The 18,481-nt window shown below is 47.6% G+C and overlaps 2 protein-coding genes across 3 annotated transcripts; both read right to left on the bottom strand.

The window, feature by feature from the left end:
- Positions 1 to 20: 20 nt before the first annotated feature.
- On the bottom strand, positions 21 to 12,880 carry LOC111964577 (zinc finger protein 687a). The gene is given in 10 exon segments (XM_070443776.1): positions 21 to 2,318; positions 2,422 to 2,515; positions 2,692 to 2,804; positions 3,405 to 3,665; positions 3,816 to 3,978; positions 5,073 to 5,249; positions 7,516 to 7,529; positions 7,842 to 8,074; positions 9,934 to 10,189; positions 10,748 to 12,880. Coding segments are annotated over 10 exon segments (4,095 nt in total). The 5' UTR covers positions 12,863 to 12,880; the 3' UTR covers positions 21 to 1,649.
- Positions 12,881 to 14,242: 1,362 nt separating this feature from the next.
- Positions 14,243 to 18,130, bottom strand: LOC111964819 (26S proteasome non-ATPase regulatory subunit 4). 2 transcript variants are annotated; one of them, XM_023988623.2, is made up of 10 exons: positions 18,023 to 18,130; positions 16,497 to 16,637; positions 16,218 to 16,332; positions 16,048 to 16,134; positions 15,890 to 15,958; positions 15,583 to 15,798; positions 15,320 to 15,428; positions 14,988 to 15,119; positions 14,837 to 14,901; positions 14,243 to 14,717 (listed from the first exon to the last, which is right to left on the bottom strand). In XM_023988623.2, exons 1-10 carry the CDS (start codon positions 18,046 to 18,048, stop codon positions 14,541 to 14,543), a joined length of 1,137 nt encoding a protein of 378 aa, XP_023844391.1. In that variant the 5' UTR covers positions 18,049 to 18,130; the 3' UTR covers positions 14,243 to 14,540. The 2 variants fall into 2 exon arrangements, with proteins under 2 accessions (XP_023844391.1, XP_023844392.1); XM_023988624.2 differs by having other exon boundaries at positions 14,837 to 14,898.
- Between the last annotated feature and the right edge of the window lie 351 nt (positions 18,131 to 18,481).

Genomic DNA, 18,481 nt, shown 5'->3' with positions numbered 1-18,481 from the left:
TGAGACTCAGAATATAATAATCACTTTATCTCTTGGTATTTTATTAGAAATGCTCTACGCAAGAAAGAAAACATAGAATTGGGTTACAGGGGGAAAGAGGGCTGTGTTAACATTGTAATCTCTGAAGACTGAAGAAACTCTAGCTGGAGACACACACACAATACCTTTATCAAAACAGTAGAAGAGATAACACCGCTGATTGGGTGACTAATCTTTAAGTTAACCCCCCCCCCCCTTTTTTTTACTGTATTTCAACACACTTTACATGCTTTTCTTTAGCATACAATCACTGTCCTCAACCCCTCACACCTCTCCTCCAGGACCCTCCCTCCCTCTCAGAGAGAGAAAGAGAGGATAGCTGTCTAGTACTCATATTTACATGGTTATGGTTCAGTTGTGGTCAAGTACAACCACACTTTAGTAATGGAAGGGTCCAACCCAACCCCTCCAGGTTATACAGGGTCATCTTGAGATGGGATGTTTCCTGATTCATCTGGAATTCCTGATGTTACAAGGCCGGATCAACAGGAATACTCTGCCTGTCTCTGTGGAGCCAATCTCATCCCTGATCATACTATATGGTTAGACGGACGGGGATGAGAATGGAGAACATTCAAGAGACAAAGCCAATCCAGAGCTTACAATGAAAAACAAATACCTGCACATACACAACCCCTTAAATCAAAGCCTATGAACAAAACTATAAGAAAATCAATGCAACAGTGAGAATGAGAACTGGGACGGGCTCTACACAGAGAAAGACGGGCTCTACACAGAGAAAGACGGGCTCTACACAGAGAAAGACGGGCTCTACACAGAGAAAGCCCAGTGGTGGCTGTCACCAATCCACTGTGAGATTCTGTGCTTTGATGAACCATAGAAAACTGAAACATTCAAATCAATAAGCAAATCACACCCCCATGTTGACTAGTCTCTTCCAACACCAGTCACATTCCCTGTTGATGACGGACAACAGAACCCTAATAGAACTCAGCTGTAGACTGACTGGTGGTTAACTGTCATTTTAAAAAGTACACTTCTGAATGGAAGTGTTATTTGGTAATATAACCTGTAATAATGCGTTTAATAACTCATTTACAGCCAAAGGAGGTTGGTGGCACCTRAATTGGGGAGGATGAGCTCGTGGTAATGGCTGGAGTGGAATCAGTGGAATGGTATCAACTACATGGAAACCATGTGTTTAATGCCTTTCCATTTGCTCCGTTCCAGCCATTATTATGAGCCGTCCTCCCCTCAGCAGCCTCCACTGTTTACAACTCAGTGAGATGTTAATACRACCTCAGTTTAGACAGGTACAGCACCTGAGGTACTGCGTCCAGAATCATTCAGACAAACACACACAGGTTATGGCTGCCATATGACAAATGTGCCAGAAAATTAAATAAGAAAGAATTGAATGAAAACAACMGTTATCACAATGTGCTTGTGTGTTGGATAAGTGATGACAGGAACACACTGCTGAAGAACGGTTTACAGTGAAGAGCTTTCCTTCCCATACCTCCTCTCTCTTACTAAAATATCTGCAGTTTATAGTACTCTCTCACCCTCCTTCCCTCCAAAATATTATCTCCTCTCTCTGTCTCTCTCCTCCTCCTTCTCCACCTTCCCCTCCCTCTCTCTTTTTTCTCTCAGACAGGTTTGTCTGTCTTGCGTGCGGTGATGAAGGCCATGCCGTGAGTCCTGAAGTGTGTGTTCAGATCCGAAACCTTCTCAAAGCGTTTCCCACACACCTTACACCCCACCCTGCCCTCCCCGTCCTCCCCCAGCGGTGTGGGGGGGTGAGACGAGGACGAGGGAGACCCCGGCAGGGAACCCCCTCTGGGACTCCCGTCACCGTGGTTACCGCCGTTGCCGGGCGATGATGTCAGGYAGCGGTCGTTATGGCCGTGACGGCTGTGGTTGTCAGGGGGRGTGTCTCGAACCCTGTGGCTGATGAAGCGGTGGCGGGAGAGGGAGGGGGCGGAGGCAAAGCAGGCTCCACACTGTAGACACTGCAGGCTGACTCCTCCCCCCAGGGCCTCGGAGCGGTGCTGGGGGATGTGGTCCAGGAAGACGGCGCGGTCCTCGGTGGTGAAGCCACACGGAGCACAGTGGAACCCAGACTCTGGCTGGGGAGGGGGGGCCGAGGAGGTGACGCGAGGTCTCTTAGCAGGGATGATGCCCTCGGTCACATCGTCCTCTTCTTCCTCAGTCTTCAACCCTCCTCCTCCGTCTTCCTCAGCTGAAACAGTGAACGGAGGGTTGGAGCCTCCGTCCTGCTCCGAGGAACTGTCGGCCCCTTCTGCACCCCTCCCTCGCTGACAGACAGAGAGAATTAGAGTTAATGACATTTAGCATTAATAACCGGTCTTCCTATATAAAGGCTTCAGTCGGTAGTTGTGAGAGAAAGTGGAACTGTACCTTTGTGTCCAGAGCTGACATGCCGTGTCTCAGCTGGACATGTCTCTCCAACACCAGTCTACTGCTGAACGTCCTCTTACCCTCACTACACAACCTACACACACAAACACACGTTAGGGTTTAGTGTAGGGGTTAAGGTGAGATACAGCTGTTGTAGGGTAGTATAGGGGTTAGCYTGTAGTGTGCATACTTAYTAGCAGTGGATGACTCATTTAGACTCTGACGTGGGGGTAGGGTATGTAGGGGTTAGGGTGTAGTGTGCATACTCACCGGCAGTGGAAGGCTCGTTTGATGCCCTTGTGTTTGACTCTGATGTGGCGTCTGAGGCTGGACGTAGAGGAGAAGGAGTTCTCACACAGACTACACGGGAACTTCTTCAGGATCTACACAAAACACAGGCACCTTACAGTGAACAGTCCCCTCAGCTTCCCTAGTTTAAAAACAGAAAGGCTACTAAAGACAATGATGCTTACTGAGAAAAACGGCTGAAAATCTGTTCTTCAAAGAAAYAAAAAAAGAGGGCAAACTTTCCTGGATCCCTCCACTTCATGTGAGAGGTGACTGTGCGCCAGAACTTTAGAGATATACATGATATGACTTCATAACCTATATGATCGGGCCCAATCCCAACRTGAGAAACACCTGGGGAGCTCAAAGTTGAGCATAAATAAACTCTGATCGTATTTTGATGGAAGAACGTAAGTGACGTATTAAGCATAACTTTTCTCAAGTGAGGATTGGGCCTGTGGTGATTAGGTGATTCGTTTAAGGGCCAGTTAGGGATTAATTTTGGGCGGGACTGGGCCCGTGGGCCGGCAGTAGAGTAGGCCTGACCTAGAGGGTCAGAAGATACAATGGATCACTGATCAGTTAGAACCGATTCAGAATCAATCTACTGTACTGCACATCAAACAGTATATCACTACTGCATGAAACATTTAACTGTCTTTATGTGTAATCTATGTGCAGTCTGTGTTCCTGACCTTGCCATGCTGCTCGGCCATATGGGTAATGTAGTCCTCTCTGTCAGCGTAGCGGGCGTGGCAGGGAGCACAGCTCCACCCTGGGCTTGTCTTACTGCTCTCTCCATCCCTTTCTTCTTCCTCCTCCTCCTCCTCCCTTCCCCACTCCTCTCCGTCAGAGCTCTCCGTCTTCACCGAGCTCCGCACCCGGGGGGGAGGYGCAGGGGAGGGCGCCATGGCAACGGGAACTTCCTGTTTGACCGCAGGGCCTCTGTGAGTAGTCTGAGCGAGGGAAGGGGGAGGAGAATAGAGAAAGGAACACAGCAGATAGYGAGATGGAGGAAAGTTAAGCTACATATCATATCAACAGAACTGACTGACCCAAACCCAGTCTGGAGAAGGACTGTGTGAGAGGGGAACCCATAGATGTACCTTGATGTGCTCCAGCATGGAACTTCTCTGCGCGTAGAGCTTGGGGCACTCAGGACACTTGAACACGTGCACCTTCTGCTTGACTAGGTGGGTGTCAAAGTGGACGTACAGCAGTGGCTTCTGGGTAAATACCGTGTCACACATCACACACTTGTAGATCATCCTGTAWGGAAGGAGTGAAGGGTATAAGCTTCAATGCCATACAACACTCCTTCCGTGGCCTCCAACTGCTCTTAAACACTAGTAAAACTAAATGCATGTTCTTCAAGCAATCGCTGCCCGCACCCGCCCGCCTAGCATCACTACTCTGGACGGTTCTGATTCAGAATATGTGGACAACTACAAATACCTAGGTGTCTGGCTAGACCGTCAACTCTCCTTCCCAAACATACTCTCGTAAAACTGACTATCCTACCGATCCTCGACTATGTCATTTACAAAATAGCCTCCAACACTCTACTCAGCAAATTGGATGCAGTCTATCACAGTGCCATCCGTTTTGTCCCCAAAGCCCGATATACCACCCACCACTGCGACCTGTATGCTCTCGTCGGCTGGCCCTCGCTACATATTAGTCGCCAGACCCACTGGCTCCAGGTCATCTATAAGTCTTTGCTAGGTAAAGCCCCGCCTTATCTCAGCTCACTGATGACCATAACACCCACCCGTAGCACGCGCTCCAGCAGGTATATTTCACTGGTCACCCCCAAAGCCAACACCTCTGTTGGCTGCCTTTCCTTCCAGTTCTCTGCTGCCAATGACTGGAACAAATTGCAAAAATGGCTGAAGTTGGAGACATATCTCCCTCACTAACTTTAAGCATCAGCTATCTGAGCAGCATACCGCTCGCTGCAGCTGTACACAGCCATCTGTAAACAGCCCATCCAACAACCTACTTTTTTTGCACACCAGTAATTCTACTTGCACATCATCATCTGCACATCTATCACTCCAGTGTTAATTTGCTAAATTGTAATTACTTCGCTACTATGGCCTATTTATTGCCTTACCTCCTTARGCCATTTGCACACACTGTATATATACTTTTTCTATTGTGTTATTGACTCTGTTTGTAAATTCCATGTGTAACTCTGTGTTGTTGTTTGTGTCGCAGTGCTTTGCTTTATCTTGGCCAGGTCGCAGTTGTAAATGAGAACTTGTTCTCAACTGGCCTACCTAGTTAAATAAAGGTGAAATTATWAAAAWAAAAAAAATTATGTAAAAATCTGAGACCACAACCAGTGTGTGCGTACATACTTGGCCTGTCCTCCAGTGAGTGTGGGGTGCTGGGTGTTGATGTGGCTCTGGGCGCTGGGGGAGGACTTGAAGGCCATCGGGCAGCTGGGACACTTATGGAACACCTCACAGTGGGCCGTCTGGATATGGGACTTGACCGAGTTTAACCCTCCAAACACCACCTGACAACTAGAACACCTGCAGACAGAGAGAAATATCATTGTAGATGTTGTCCCTAAACACTGATTCAGGGTCAGATATTTCTTCATCCTCCTAATGGTTAAAGCATGGGTTGGTGGTAGGGCTGTTGCAGTGACCATATTACCGACACACTGGCAGTCACAAGTCATGACCACGTAATTGTTGAGTCATGGTAATCTCCTCTTATGCACTCTGGACATGTGTTAGTAGTTCTCAAGTCGCTAACTACCATCAGGTCCGAATGGCCTGGTACTCAGGGCTCTACTGTCCCTCCATCAGGTCCTAATGGCCTGGTACTCAGGGCTCTACTGTCCCTCCATCAGGTCCTAATTGCCTGGTACTCAGGGCTCTACTGTCCCTCCATCAGGTCCTAATTGCCTGGTACTCAGGGCTCTACTGTCCCTCCATCAGGTCCTAATGGTCTGGTACTCCGGGCTCTTTTGTCCCCCCATCAGGTCCTAATGGCCTGGTACTCAGGGCTCCATTGTCCCTCTAACCACTCTGACATCAATGGAAAATATTAAACTAATTCTAGTAATGTCCTTTCAGTGTGGGCTGTATTATTATGCATACTGGATGGACTGGTTACCTTATGCTACGCTCCAACATTTCTATCCATGAGTCTGGGAGAGAACCTATAGGCCTAGGCCCTGCTGTTGCGTCATTTATCGTGCAGGGCAGCTTACAGTTAGCCTACAATGATAGTGAATTTGATTTTGAATAGCCTAGTAATAGGGCATTTTTTATATTTTCATAATTAATTGGGTGACACATTACCTTTAGCTATACAGAATATCTCACCACCATGCGTTTCCATCTCCTCCCTTCTCTCCAGCGCGCAGACGAGCTGTCAACAGTTTAGTGAAATATGTTTCGTTGTGAAAATATGTCACTATCGATGTTCTCAAACAGATTTCACTTGGTTTCTCAAATGGAGCACTGGGTAGCTACAGCAACGGGGTTGGAGAACCCATGGCATACAGAGTTTGGGCAGAATAGGACCTGTAGGGCAGCCGGAGCATGCCTGCGGGGCAGCCGGCGGAGCATGCCTGCGGGGCAGCCGGAACATGCCTGCGGGGCAGCCGGAACATGCCTGCTGGGCAGCCGGAACATGCCTGCTGGGCAGCCGGAACATGCCTGCAGGGCAGCCGGATCATGCCTGCAGGGCAGCCGGAGCATGCCTGCAGGGCAGCCGGAGCATGCCTGCAGGGCAGCCGGAGCATGCCTGCAGGGCAGCCGGAACATGCCTGCAGGGCAGCCGGAGCATGCCTGTAGGGCAGCCAGAACATGCCTGTAGGGCAGCCGGAGCATGCTCCTGTGTGGAGTGAAATAAGTGTTGTTATATTTATTTCTCAGCTGCTCATATTAAGCACATGCTCTGCTATAAAACCCAAGTAGCCTACAAAACGGACCTGCGGGAAAGCGCGCAGCCTCCATTCACTATTGGAGTGCATACAGATGACATGTCTTTTTCCCCTGCCCCTGTGATAATGAGCCATTCTAAATCAAAATAAATTGTACATATTAGTAAAGAAAAGATTAAATTGAGAATAGTCTGATGGGTGAAAATATGATCATTGATGAGAGAACAGCTGTGCAGCCCGAGGCAAGAAGACGCGAAGCTTTCTTTGCTACCTTTCTAACTCATAATTAGCCTATAGTCACACATGCAAGCCCATATGTTTGGATTCTAAGAATGTTTGTGTATCATTCACAAACTAAGTGTTCTCAAATACTCAAAATCTAGAATTATAGACCCTTAAATGATGCTTTTCTTCTCAATCATAGCTACTTATATGCGAACACACTTTTAATGGGGATTATCCCCCCCCACTAAGTTAATTATCTTTTCTTACTAAAAATATATACAATAAAAGCATATATTGTCAGCTAAATGAACAAAGCCTACACCTATGGCATGAGCATTATCCAGATAGCATAGGTCATACAGTAGCCCACTCAATTTTATTCTTCGGAACTAAATTTTCTTCTATCAAAATGTTTGTAGACCTGACTAAAATTAATTAATCAATTTTGTGATGTGTACATGTTAATAGATTTATTTACTTTTTTATATATTAGTTCCAAAGGTGCAATGTTTTCTGTTAATTAACGGATAATTTCCTGAGACCAGGCTAGACTTTTTGCCAAAAGTTTCATGACTCTACAAGCCCTATTGGTGGTAAGGTAATCTGATCCTAAATCAGTGTCTACGGGGAACTAGAGTTGTTCACAGCAGAGGGAGATGAGGGGTGAAAGTCACCTGTATCCGATGCGTCACCGTGTAAATGAGACAGTCCTCCAAATGGATTGAAAGCTTGGCGCTGTGGCCACACCCCACACTGTCAGGGGCAGACGTAGGGGGGGGGTGGGTGTGATGCGAGAGGAGCAGCCACTGCAGCCGTAGGAAGAGACATGGAGGGAAAACACTCGTACAGGACTGGAGGGACGTAGAGAAAAGATGGGGCAAAGAGGGCCAGCACAAGGCTAACAGTAAGGCAGTAACCTAAACCGATGAAACAACTTACATACAGTTCTCTAGATGAAAAAATTCGAGTGGCATTTTTGAACACAAACTGCTCTACTCACAGTGTTAAGGCTGGTTTGACTCTTGAGTGGGCAGCCACCTAGCTTGCTGAAGAACTGCACCTGACACTCAGGACACTTGTATGGTTGTACAGACGCTCTGTCGTTCTTACTGATGATTGGCTGCTGCAGCTGGGGGGCGGGGCTCAGGGTTGCCGGGGTCACTGCTGAGAGTCAAAGACCAGAGCAAGAGGACGCTGGGACAGAGGAGGTGGAGAGGGAGGGAGAGAGCATGCCTGAAGGAGGCATAGAGAGAGACGGGGAGATAGATGTGGGAAATATAGATAAGGGAAGATAGATGGGGGAATATAGGGGAAGGGGAGTGAAAGGTAAAAGGAAAAAAAGAGTGAGAGGAAAAGAGAGTAGATAGGTACTGATAAACAGCGCTGCACTAGTATTCATAAAGCGTCTCAGAGTAGGAGTGCTGATCTAGGATCAGGTCCCCCCGGTTATATAATATTCATTATGATCTCAAAGTCAAATCTGATCCTAGTTCAGCACTGCTACTCTGAGATGCTTTACAGTGCATTCGGAAAGTATTCAGACCGRTTGACTTTTTCCACATTTTGTTACGTTACAGCCTTATTCTAAAATTGATCACATTATTTTTCCCCCTCATCAATCTACACACAATACCCCATAATGACAAGGTGAAAAAAGGTTTTTAGAAATAATTGCAAATGTATGAATTTTTTAAAAACAGAAATAGCTTATTTACATAAGTATTCAGACCCTTTGCTATGAGACTCCAAATTGAGCTCAGGTGCATCCTGTTTCCATTGATCATCCTTGAGATGTTTCTACAAACATCTCTTGATTAGAGTCCACCTATGGTATATTCAATTGATTGGACATGATTTGGAAAGGCACACAGCTGTCTATATAAGGTCCCACAGTTGACAGTGCATGTCAGAGCAAAAACCAAGCCATGAGATCGAAGGAATTGTCCGTAAAGCTCAGAGAGAGGATTGTGTCGAGGCACAGATCTGGGGAAGGGTACCAAAAAAATGAACAGTGGCCTCCATCATTCTTAAATGGAAGAAGTTTGGAACCACCAAGACTCTTCCTAGAGCTGGCCAAACTGAGCAATCGGGGGAGAAGGGTCTTGGTTAGGGAAGTGACGGAGAACCAGATGGTCACTCTGACAGAGCTCCAGAGTTCCTCTGTGGAGATGGGAGAACCTTCCAGAAGGACAACCATCTCTGCATTAATCCACCAATCAGGCCTTTACTGTAGAGTGGCCAGACGGAAGCCTCTCCTCATTAAAAGGCACATGACAGCCCACTTGGAGTTTGCCCAAAGGCACCTAAAGGACTTTCAGACCATGAATGCCAAGCGTCACGTCTGACGGAAATCTGGCACCATCCCCATGGTGAAGCACGGTGGTGGCAGCCTCATGCTGTGGGGATGTTTTCCAGCGGCAGGGACTGGGAGCTTAGTCAGGATCGAGGGAAAGATGAACAGAGAAAAGTACATTGATCTCCTTGACGAAAACCTGCTCCAGAGCACTCAGGACCTCAGATTGGGGCGAAGGTTCACCTTCCAACAGGACAACAACCCTAAGCACACAGCCATGACAACGCAGGAGTGGCTTTGGGACAAGTCTCTGAATGTCCTTGAGTGGCCCTGCCAGAATCCGGACTTGAAGCCGATTGAACAGCTCTGGAGGGACCTGAAAATAGCTGTGCAGCGACACTCCCTACCCAACTTGACAGAGCTTGAGAGGATCTGCAGAGAAGAATGGGAGAAACTCCCCAAATACAGGTGTGCCAAGCTTGTAGTGTCATACCCAAGACTCGAGGCTGTAATCGCTGCCAAAGGTGCTTCGGCAAAGTAAAGTGTCTGAATACTTATGTAAATGTGATATTTCATTATTTTCTTTTTTATACATTTGCAAACATTTCTAAAAACCTGTTTTTACTTTGTCATTATGGGGTATTGTGTGTAGGGGGGAAAACAATTGAATCCATTTAAGTATAAGGCTGTAAACTAAAAAAAACATGGAAAAAGTCAAGAGTCTGAATACTTTCCAAATGCACTGTATGTATACAGTCCTAGGTGAGATATGAAGGTAATAGCACACAGTCTCTCTCACCGATGGGAGTGGTGTCCTGTTGGCCTATCATCTGCTCTACACTGACAGGTCTCATGACCAGGTGGGAACACTGCATGACCAGTCCCCTCTCCTTGTGTTCCCTGGCGTGGAGCAGCAGGCTGCACTTGTTGAAGAATGCCAGCCGCTTGGCACAGTGGTTACAGGTCACCTCGATCCTCAGGGACCGCCGGTCGTAGTGGCGGGCCAGGCTGCGCTCCAGGGCAAACGCATCGCCACACTCCAGACAGCGGTAGCCCTGCGACGCAAAGGAAGAACAACATGAATACGATACCTATGTCGATGACATGTCTCTAGATACAATGCATATTCATTGGTCTTGRATGTATTGGCTGGCGCAATCAAATTTRCCCTTTGGGGATTAATATGTGCCCTTGAGCAAGGCACTTAACCCTAATTTGCTCCAGGGGTGCCGTAGTACTATGGCTGACCCTGTAAAACAACACATTTCACTGCACCTATCTGGTGTGTGACCATAAAAAAACACACAACATAAACAAGAGCGATTTATTGGTCTACTGAACACAAAGTCTAACAGAAATTGGACATCCGCTTTTACCCCAACCACTACTAGTGCAATATTGAATCCATGCTGATATAGACCCATCAAACTCAACTCCGGACCCCAAAGCCAGTTCCACTGCATTTTTTCATTGTTCCCATCTAACCAGGGTCCGATTTAGACCTGGGACACCAGGTGGGTGCAATTCATTATCAGGTAGAACAGAAAAGCAGCAGGCTCCGGACCTCATGGGGTAAGAGTTGAATACCCCTGATATAGACCTAGGTCTGTTACCTGTGCAGGCAGAGGCAGGTCCCACTCCGGTGGTAGTGGTGTACAGAGGTCTGGTCTGTAGCTGGGCAGCAGGTTCTTGCTGTTGAGGATCTTGTTGAAGGCCTCCACCAGACTGGACTGGCTCCTGGAGATAATGGCTCCTGTACTGTTCACTATGGAGGCTGGTCTACTGCCCCCCTGAGGGGTGAGGAGGGGGGAGMGGGACACAGACACACCRCCATTCAGGGTCTTCTGYCCCAGGCTGCGCACYCCGGCCCCCCCTGGACTGAATCTGGGGGAGGAGGAAGAGGCGGGAGAGACAGAGGGGAGGGCTGCTGACTTGGTGATGCTGACAGCCGTAGCCYACACTTTGGGCTTGTTGCTGTCGGCGGCCATCTTGTTTTGGGCCTTGCTGGCGGCCATCAACATGGCGGTACTTGCATCCTGGAGTGTAGACACAGGCAGGAGGCTGCCACCCTTTGACTTCTGCTGKGGAGGCTGCTGAGATGCCACCCTCTTGGGCCGGCTGAGSACCMTACGAKCCCCCGGGGAGGGTTTGGAGCCATCTGCGCCTTTTGAGGGGGTCCCCCCCGCTCCTTTGGATGCTACTCGRGTCACTGTCCTGGTGATGCTGCCTGTAGGGGTCTTGACTGTTTTGATTCGGACTTTGAGTGGGCGAACGGGGGCTGTTGGTGTTGTCGTAGAATTGYCCGGAGCCGTCTCCGTGTCTCCTGTTTGTCTTCCATCCACAACCTCCATCTTCTCACTGTTGTCTGACCTGCACCCCAGGCTAGGCTCACTCTCCATGGGCTCCTCTCCCCCTCTAGCCCCCTGTGGAGTTGATGCTGAGGTTGGTGCAGGGCTGGAGCTCCTCTTGGACACAGTGGACATAGCAGAACCTGTCTGGTCAGYCGGGGGGCTCTCTGGTGAGTCCCTCTCCTCGATCACATGTTCCGGGTTTCTTTCCTCCATCACTGGGCTAGAGATGGGTCTGGGGTTACTGAGGGCGGCAGCCAGCCAGGACTGACGGGCCTGGGGCTGGGCAGGAGGAGGGGAGGGAGACCTGGGGGTGGAGGGTACTTCATCTGGAGGGGGGGGTTTAGAGCTGGAGGATGTCTGAGAGATGGAGGGAGGGGGTTTGGAGGAGAGAGGAGGAGGGCAAGAGAGGAGAGGAGGYGAGGAGGGAGTTGGGGAYCTGAACAGCTCTGAAGAGGACARTTGGCGGTGTCTGCGTGGAAATTTGGGAGGGGAGCACATGGGAGAATCTGGGCTCTCTTGGATCACTAGCGGGCTTCCCAAATCCGGTTCAGAGTCGTCCTCATCTGAGTCCATGATGCGCCTCACCCCCACTCTCAGGCTTCCGTTGGAGGGAGGGGGGGGGGGGAGAGTTCCGTGAGGGCACAGAGTGTCCTCACTCAGGATGGAGGGAGGAGAGAGGTGTGGGTTGACAGAGAGTGAGGATGACGATGATGAGGAGGATATGGAGGTTATAGGACCAGCAGAGGTATGAGAGGAGAGAGGTTTCCGTCTGTTGAGAATATTAACTGTATGTTTGGTTGTGCAGGCCGACCCCCCTGCGCCTCCAATGCTGCCCCCTCCTTCACTCGCAGTAGGAGGGGAGCAGGTTGACCAGAGCTCCCCGTTGGCATGGCCCAACGCCTGGCCCAGCCCCTGGCCTCTCACACTGGGCTCCAGCGTGACTGTGGACCCCTCAAACCCATTCTGGAGGAGAGGTTCTGAGGAGACCAGACCAGGCATCCTAGGAGCCAGTTGTGAATTCAGCAGGCCCCCCTTGACTCCCATCCCAGTCTCCACCTCAGGGTCTGTCCCACTGCCCCCAGGGCTGTCCCCATCCTCTTCATCTGACTCCTCAGTCTCTTCATAGGAGTCAGGCCTCACCCTGTTCTTAACAATCACACTGACCACTGGAGGCTCACTTTGGGAGTTGGGAGGGGAGTCAGTGGGGCTGGAAGGTCTTGGCGAGGGACCCCCGYCCCCCGAKARGCTGCCCCCYACCTTCCCTGACCCCTCCCCACCCTCTTCCGGCGCAGACTGGATGGCCTCTTTGGCATCGATGTCTGGAATGTCGAAGGCTGCCAACAAGTCGTCGAAATCTGGGGTTTTCATGTCCCCCATTCCCGATTACAAAACCTGCAGAACTGACACACAGAAGTGAGAAATAAACACTGTTGTCCCCAACCCAACCAAAGCCTGAGGCAGGACCGAATACTATGAATCTTGATAATTCTTGACAAACGTAGTTGTGACTTACTGTTTTGAACGTGCATCATCATAATGTTGAACTGCAATGTTGAATAGCCTATATTTCAGGTAGCTATGTAAGTAAATTACTAGATCCCAATAAACCTCAAACCTGGCAAACTTGTTGAATGAGTTAGCAGTTAGAAGCAACCACTTTATTTGGAAGTTAGAAACTTATTTGAAAGTTCAAGTTCCCCTACTGCCCTCGTGTAAACTGGCTACTGAGCTAATGTTAACAAGTTAGTACAGCAATGGCAGCTAGCAAGACCGATAGCTAGGCCTAGTTTTCAGACAGCGTTATTCTCCCCTTGTTGCACATGCTTCATGCAGTGCAGCTGTACTAGCTASCTAGCTATTCTCGCTGAGTTTGCGAGAACACAAAATGTGGATATTTTATCGTTATCAGACAGACTGTGTATTTAGCTATGTAGCTCGCTACCACACTGAGCTGTCAACCACCTCGGCACACATACACCAACTAGTTACGTTCCCTTCTAGCATTGCGCCGACCAGCTAGCGTAGCTAACATTACTTAGCTAGCTAGAATTTTCTACGTCGTCGTCAACGTAAGGAAGCCTTTTAACGCCTGCTTTTCAGGTATTTAAACCTTACAATTGGAAATTATTTAAGGACATTCATTTGAATAAGTGGCTTATACGGGTATATGTGACAAGCAGAAATATATATCTAGTTTTAAATGTGAAGGAAATGTGGTTTGTTTACCTGGCTCTTCGGTTCCCGACTTTCCTTTTTGACGCATGAGTTATTCGTCACCAGAAACGACGGGGGAGATAGGTCCTGCCTGGTTCATAACGTGTRGACTTTGGAAGCTGATGTGTATGCAATTTGCCAGCTGTTTTCCACACTCCTGCCGTACATACGTGTTATATTGTAATGCCTTGTTCTTGCTCTGGCGAGTGTTGGCTATCATTTCCTGAAAATGGCAGTGGTACAATCAAATAACCTTTATGTCGCAATGTCGTCCAAAGCCAAGGGCATGCTTTTGTTGCATTTGTGGTGTTGCAGGGACAAAATTTAGACAATGCATCTTTTGTGTTTCACAAAGCATGGCTTTTCAGAAAGACCTAGTTACACAGGGATAGTTTGCAATAAATTCAATGTTTATCTGACATTTTTATACTAAAAGTCAAGTCCATATTCCACCACATCTGTTGTGTAGACATCAATCCCCTCTTTAGGAGTATGTGTACAGCATGTCAACATTGGCACAAAATTCCACAACCAGCCGAGGTGTTCTCTTGAATTATGTAAATGTATTTATTATCATGACATAAATGTACACTTACTGAATGTGCTTGGGTTGATATAAGGTCCKACTTTAGTACAAACTTTTTATTTTTTTTAAAGGCAACATGCATCATTAACCTTGACACAACAAAGATAAAGAAAGCCCTGTTCAACTGTTTGAGTATGGCGATACAAAAAAAACCTAGAGGTCATTTGAGGTTACAGTTTGCACAACTATTATATTAAAGGAGCCATTGTCAACAGGTCAACGCCAGGGTATCTATTATGTTTACTGTGTAAATGTTCATTTCTTCTTCTCATCGTCTTTGTCTTTCTTGCTGTCAGGTTTGGATCCTGTCTGTGAGGCCAGCGAGCCCATGGCATTCCGGATGGCCTCGTTATTGGGGTCGACACCCGGTAGGTTCTCCAGGACGCTCTGGAGGAACTCTGGGTCCTGCATCACATCATAGTCCTCCTCATCCTGCAGAGAGAGATTAACATACGCTAGAAAAACAAGAGCCTTTGAGCATGTGTAACAAGCGGGTATGTCCGCTACACATGTACACTTTCATCTCAGTGGTGTGTGAGAGTTGGCCGTACCTTAGCACCCTCTGAGTCTACAGGGGCTCCTGTGTCCATGTCCATTGACTCTGCACCAAACTCTGCTGGGTAGGATAGGACAGATGTTACAGACTGACTGTGCCATGTTATAACTGGCTATGGCTGGTTATAACAGGTGTATGTCACTGACCTCCACCCTGCATGGACATCTGTAGGGCGTAGGCAATCTGCTCGTCCTCTGTCATGCGGCTGAAGTCGGGCATAGCGGGCGTGGCCGTGTCAGCCTGGGGGACTGACATCTTCAGCAGAGCTTCYTCTGACTCTGGAACAGGAGGAGGTTAACAGTTTAGTCCCCCATATGCAGTGCCTCCCTCCAGGGAAGATCCAAGTARAGAGAYGGGAGAGAGATAATGGTGTATYGGCATTGGTTGGTTGCCAGTTATAGATGAGTGATTAGTTTGTAGGTGGAGGGTTATAGTTATGTGTACAGGGTGTAGATGGAGAGTTGTGTATTTGTGTCACCGTCAGCGGTAGGCGAGGGAACCCCGGCCTCAGCAGCAGACACCACTGCTGCCCTGCGAGTCTCATCCTCCTGCCTCTGTCTCTGCTCCTCCATAGATACCCTCAGAGCCTGGAGAAGGCACAGAGTGCAGAAAAAGTTCAAAGGAGGAAGATTGTAGTATACGATAATAATCATCCAAAAAAGAGGCAATGAGAGAGAACTAGAAAGCGTAAAAACAAGAGTGAGAGAGGATGATCAACCCATCTAGTCCTCCCCCTCTCACCAGTGCCAGCTCTGGGTCTGCACTGGGGTCCACTCCAAACTCAAAGTCACTGGACCCCAGGCCCAGCATGGCTCCTCCCTCCCCAGCAAGGATAGGAGAGGACAGCAGGGCATCAGCCAGACTGGGGCCTGGAGGCACTGTCACAAGGTGGGACCCTGCTCCTTCCTTCCCATTCAGAGTGTTGATGAAGGCCGTCAGCTTTTCTGTGTTCACCTCCTGGAGACCAAAAGGAGTTTATATAAGGGAGACAGTGATGGCTATAAAGAAATAATGAGACCAGATAAATATTAGGTAAGATATTTGGTACCTCCTCTCCAAAGTTAATGATGTCCACACTGACTTTCTCTTTCTTTAGACGCTTTGCCATTTTCACCAGCTAGAGAGAATGTGACAGGAAATMATGTCAGAGGGGACATGCATGCAGTTATCAACACACGCCACACACTGCATTYATAGAACACTCACATCCTTRTCGTTGTCCTCCACTGGGCTGCCCACAAAGGCAATTATACGCATCTTGTGGTTCTTRCCCTGTCTGTGCTTCAGAGCCAACTGGGAGAGGAGAGGACACAGGGTTRAGTGTCYTGACAWACAATAAMATGAAYTTMTATTGTATTARTGTGTAGTATACATACATGTGCCACTCTGATGCCTGTGCAGAAGCTGATGTTTCCACGGGGCTGGACAGCYTGCAGTTTAGASAGTATCCTCCCCGCGTCTGCAGTCAACGTGGTCAGCACCTCACAGTTACTGCGCAGAGAACAATAGTTACTACACATTTCTTACACTCAATCACTAAAAATAAAATCACAAGTATCCAGGCATCCTGTAATATCTAAATGATGAATGTTTAAATTTTTTGTTGCGACCGTAGGATAAGCACAAAGACACATCTCACACACACAGCTCCTTACTTGGCCATGGTGATGAGGCCCACATTGTTCTCTGGGTTGCTGCGTGTCTTGGAGTGACACACAATGTTGACAGCATCTTGCTGGGCCTGAAGTCTGGTGGGGAGGAAGTCTCCATTCCTCATATACTCACTGTTGTCCACACTGAGGCGCACAGACAACACAGTACATACGTTACACAGTGTAGCATGTAGGCCAGGCAGGGGCAACTCCAGTCCTCAGGGGCCAGAGTTGTGTCACACCTTTCCCCCTCCATCCCTATCAAACACAGCTGATTTAAACTAATTGCATTCTAAACTGAAGATCATGATTAGTTGATTATTGGAGTCAGGTGTGTTAGCTGGAGCAAAAGTGTGACACCAACTAGGCTCCCGAGGACTGGAGTTGCCCATCCCTGATGTAGGCCCACTAGAGCAGGGTTTCCCAAACTCGGTCCTGGGGCCCCTCCTTGMGTGCACATTTAGGTTTTTGCCCTAACACTACACAGCTGATTCAAACCACCAAAGCTTGATGAGTTCATCATTTGAATCAGCTGTGTAGTGCTAGGGCAAAAAACAAAACGTGCACCAGGCCTGAGTTTGGGAAATCCTGTATTAGAGCACAGTGACAAGGTGGCTGGTATTATATCTATATTTAGAACAGTGTTGCATAAATTAGTTAATGCTGTCATTTGTACGTTTTTGGGTACACAGACCAAATTCACATAGAAATGTGAGTTATGTAATTCTCATTGAAAGCAACTATTTTACGTTTGGTTTTCTACACCAGCTTCAAAACTGAAAATACAATATGTGGTTATTGGAAATATATTTCGCAGTGGTTTAGATGGTACAATGATGCTCTACACTATACTTGCTTTTTGTCACAAATTATAACTATTAGAATTTTAGCAACCAGTTCTGCAACGTGCATCTAAGTGTGCCCTTTAACTGGCAACAGTAACATAATGCCAAACGTTTTCCCCAACCAGGACTCTCCATTTTACCCCCTTCTCCCATWCTACTGCTAATCCCTAGACAGACTGATGGTAGGGGACATATTGAAGTGCATAGTTAGCGAATGTTGTCGATGTTGACATAGGAAACTTTTATCCAGAGCAGCTTACAATAGGCAGAAACAAAGACTGAGGTAATCGTTTTCGGAACCTTATGTTTAAACCATTGCCTTGTTCACCAAATAACAAAGAATACTAACTAACGATAACAGTTTCGGGATGTAATGCTTGCTACATTGGCAAAATCTATCACGACCTTACTTGAAACAACTTATTGCTAGCTAACTAAGCTGCTCTAAATTCTCTGAAGTGTTTTATTGCAATCATAACCGTTGCATGTCATAGCGAAGCTAGCATTAGCAAGCCAAAAATGACTCAGGAAAATGGCTAGGATTGCTGGCCGGACGTGTTTACATAACTCATGTTAGCGGCAATTTAATGATAAAAAAAGACGCACGTTCACATTAAACTAAACAAACTCTTCCTCTTACTTAGTTTAAATAATAATACATATGACAATTTATTTTCCCCTTACCAGACCATAGTACTTTCAAGCCCCATCTTGGAATCTTTTTGTTACTGTCTACGTCACCAGAACTGATGGTCGATGGGAAATGCAGTTCGGCCCCAAATACCTGCGCATATATTTGTTGACAATGACTTACACCACAGGAGGTTGGTGGCACCTTAATTGGGGAGGACGGGCTGGTGGTAATGGCTGGAGCAGAATTAGTGGAATGGTATCAAATACATCAAACCATGTAGTAATTCAGTAATTAGTGTAAATAACTAATTGTGGAACCAATACCACCCTCTCCTGTGCCCTTCCTTCCTTTCCAACCATTATGAGCAGCCTCCACTGACATACGTTATGGACCAAGAGAGACTGCAATCCACATTTTGGTTTGGTTTACTGAGCAGGGAAGCTGAGCAGGGTTATCAGGGTCAAAGGTCAAAACATTCAAAAGAGCACAACTTTTGAGGGGCATGGTTG

This window comes from Salvelinus sp. IW2-2015, linkage group LG6.1 (assembly GCF_002910315.2).
Source record: "Salvelinus sp. IW2-2015 linkage group LG6.1, ASM291031v2, whole genome shotgun sequence".
Taxonomy (NCBI): Eukaryota; Metazoa; Chordata; class Actinopteri; order Salmoniformes; family Salmonidae; genus Salvelinus; species Salvelinus sp. IW2-2015.
The sequence above is the reverse complement of the archived record's forward strand: the minus strand, read 5'-3'. Positions and strand labels throughout refer to the sequence as shown.